This window comes from Octopus bimaculoides, chromosome 21 (assembly GCF_001194135.2).
Source record: "Octopus bimaculoides isolate UCB-OBI-ISO-001 chromosome 21, ASM119413v2, whole genome shotgun sequence".
NCBI lineage: Eukaryota > Metazoa > Mollusca > Cephalopoda > Octopoda > Octopodidae > Octopus > Octopus bimaculoides.
In genome coordinates, this window is record NC_069001.1 from 7,967,365 (window position 1) to 7,969,081 (window position 1,717).

Below are 1,717 nucleotides of genomic sequence, written 5' to 3' on the forward strand. Positions count from 1 at the left end.
TATATATACATACATACATACACACACATCTACATATATACATACACATACATACATAGACAGACATACATAGAAAAGTATATATATATATATATATATATACATACACACACACACAGATGGAGTGAAAGGTGATGAGGAGAGAGATAAAGTAAAAAAAACAATCACCTGTAGCAGCACTTGGCATAATGGAATTGCCACCACCAAACCTGGTCCTTGCTGTTCTTCAAAGCCATATTTGCAAACTTTGAAGCCTGTCAAATAAACATAAACGGAAAGATGAAACATGGATGGTCTTCATCAACATCTTCACATTTGTTGTGGTTTAATAAACCTTAGTGCTTCTACTTTCAAAATCTTATTCTATCAATGTATTGGAACTTTTATTTCTAAATGAAGAGTACAGACATCCATATCCACCCAGATATGTTCATCTTCACATTATCAAATTAAAAAGAAAAAAAATAATTATACTCTTACTGTTCGAATGTCATTCTCATGATAGAAAATATATTCAAAGAGAGACTTGGATAATTCTGGACGAAGTGAGTATTTATTTAAGTTCAAACGGGCCAAATTGATGAAAGCACCATCAGGTGAGGAAACCATAGACGCCTGCAACAAAAGAAAACAGCAACATTAATTAAATCATTGAATGAATGATTGCTTGGTAACACTAGCGTAGCTAGGGACGAGGCAGTCAACTCTGGGCGGCACTTTTCATCTTGTGTTACACTATTGCTGTCACACTCTGTATCATACTGAATCTCCCTGAGAGCTATGTCAAGGGTATGCTTGTCTGTGGAGTGCTCAGCCAGTTGCACATTAATTTCACAAGCAAGCTGTTCCATTGATCATATCAGCTGGGACCCTCATCATTATAATCGACGGAGTGCTCCTGATTACATTTGATAAACTAATCTGAGTGCTAATGGGTTAACATTTAATGCAGCCCTAATAGACGGTACCCTGTAAAAGCACCCGTGCAGTGCCACATAAAAAGTACCCAGCACACTCTTTAAAGTGGTTGGCATTAGGAAGGGCATCCAGCCATAGAAACTGTGCCAAATCAGACTGGAGTCTGGTGCAGCTCCTCAGCTTGCCAGCTCTGATCAAACCATCCAATCCAAACCAGCATGGACAATGGACATTCATTAACGATGGTGATGTTGGTGAGGCTCAAATATTCTAGATGTTTTATATTCAAACCAGCCAGATTCAGCCTCTCATGTAAACCTTATAGTTTCATTCTAACAAAAAAAATCACATCCTTGAAATCTCGAAGTTACGAGATAATGCATGATTAATTCAAAACAATGTGAATAAATAAGCATTTGACAGAAAGAAATCTGAACGCTAAAGGGTTAATAGGAAGTAAAAAAATCTACTTACTGTCCCCAACCGCACATATCTAGCAGATGTTGAGCTGACTGGCCGAGCTGTGTGTGCAGTGCGTGCAGTCTGAAGTGCTGACTCCATAGTGCCTGGTCTGCTTGACTGAGTTCCTGGACGAATAAAACCAGTTACTGGACGGCCAGACTGTGTCACAGGTCTGTCAAATACACATAAAAGCACATGTGAAACAATTCATTCCAATCAAATAATATATTATTAATGCTTTCTTGGAAAAGTTCCTCTGGTTCTCCTTATTTTAAGACATTGACTGATATATATATATATATATATATATATATATATATATATATATATATATATA

General features: G+C 36.9%; 1 protein-coding gene across 1 annotated transcript in view; it reads right to left on the bottom strand.

Moving 5' to 3' along the window:
- Positions 1-1,717, bottom strand: part of LOC106876944 (tetratricopeptide repeat protein 8) — a 10,666-nt gene that overhangs the window by 6,017 nt on the left and 2,932 nt on the right. Inside the window, exons 3-5 of the mRNA XM_052975522.1 lie at positions 1,393-1,552; positions 481-615; positions 168-254 (exon numbers count right to left, since the gene is read on the bottom strand). Of these exons, the coding sequence (XP_052831482.1) occupies positions 168-254; positions 481-615; positions 1,393-1,552 (382 nt within the window). The remainder of the gene's footprint in view (positions 1-167; positions 255-480; positions 616-1,392; positions 1,553-1,717) is intronic.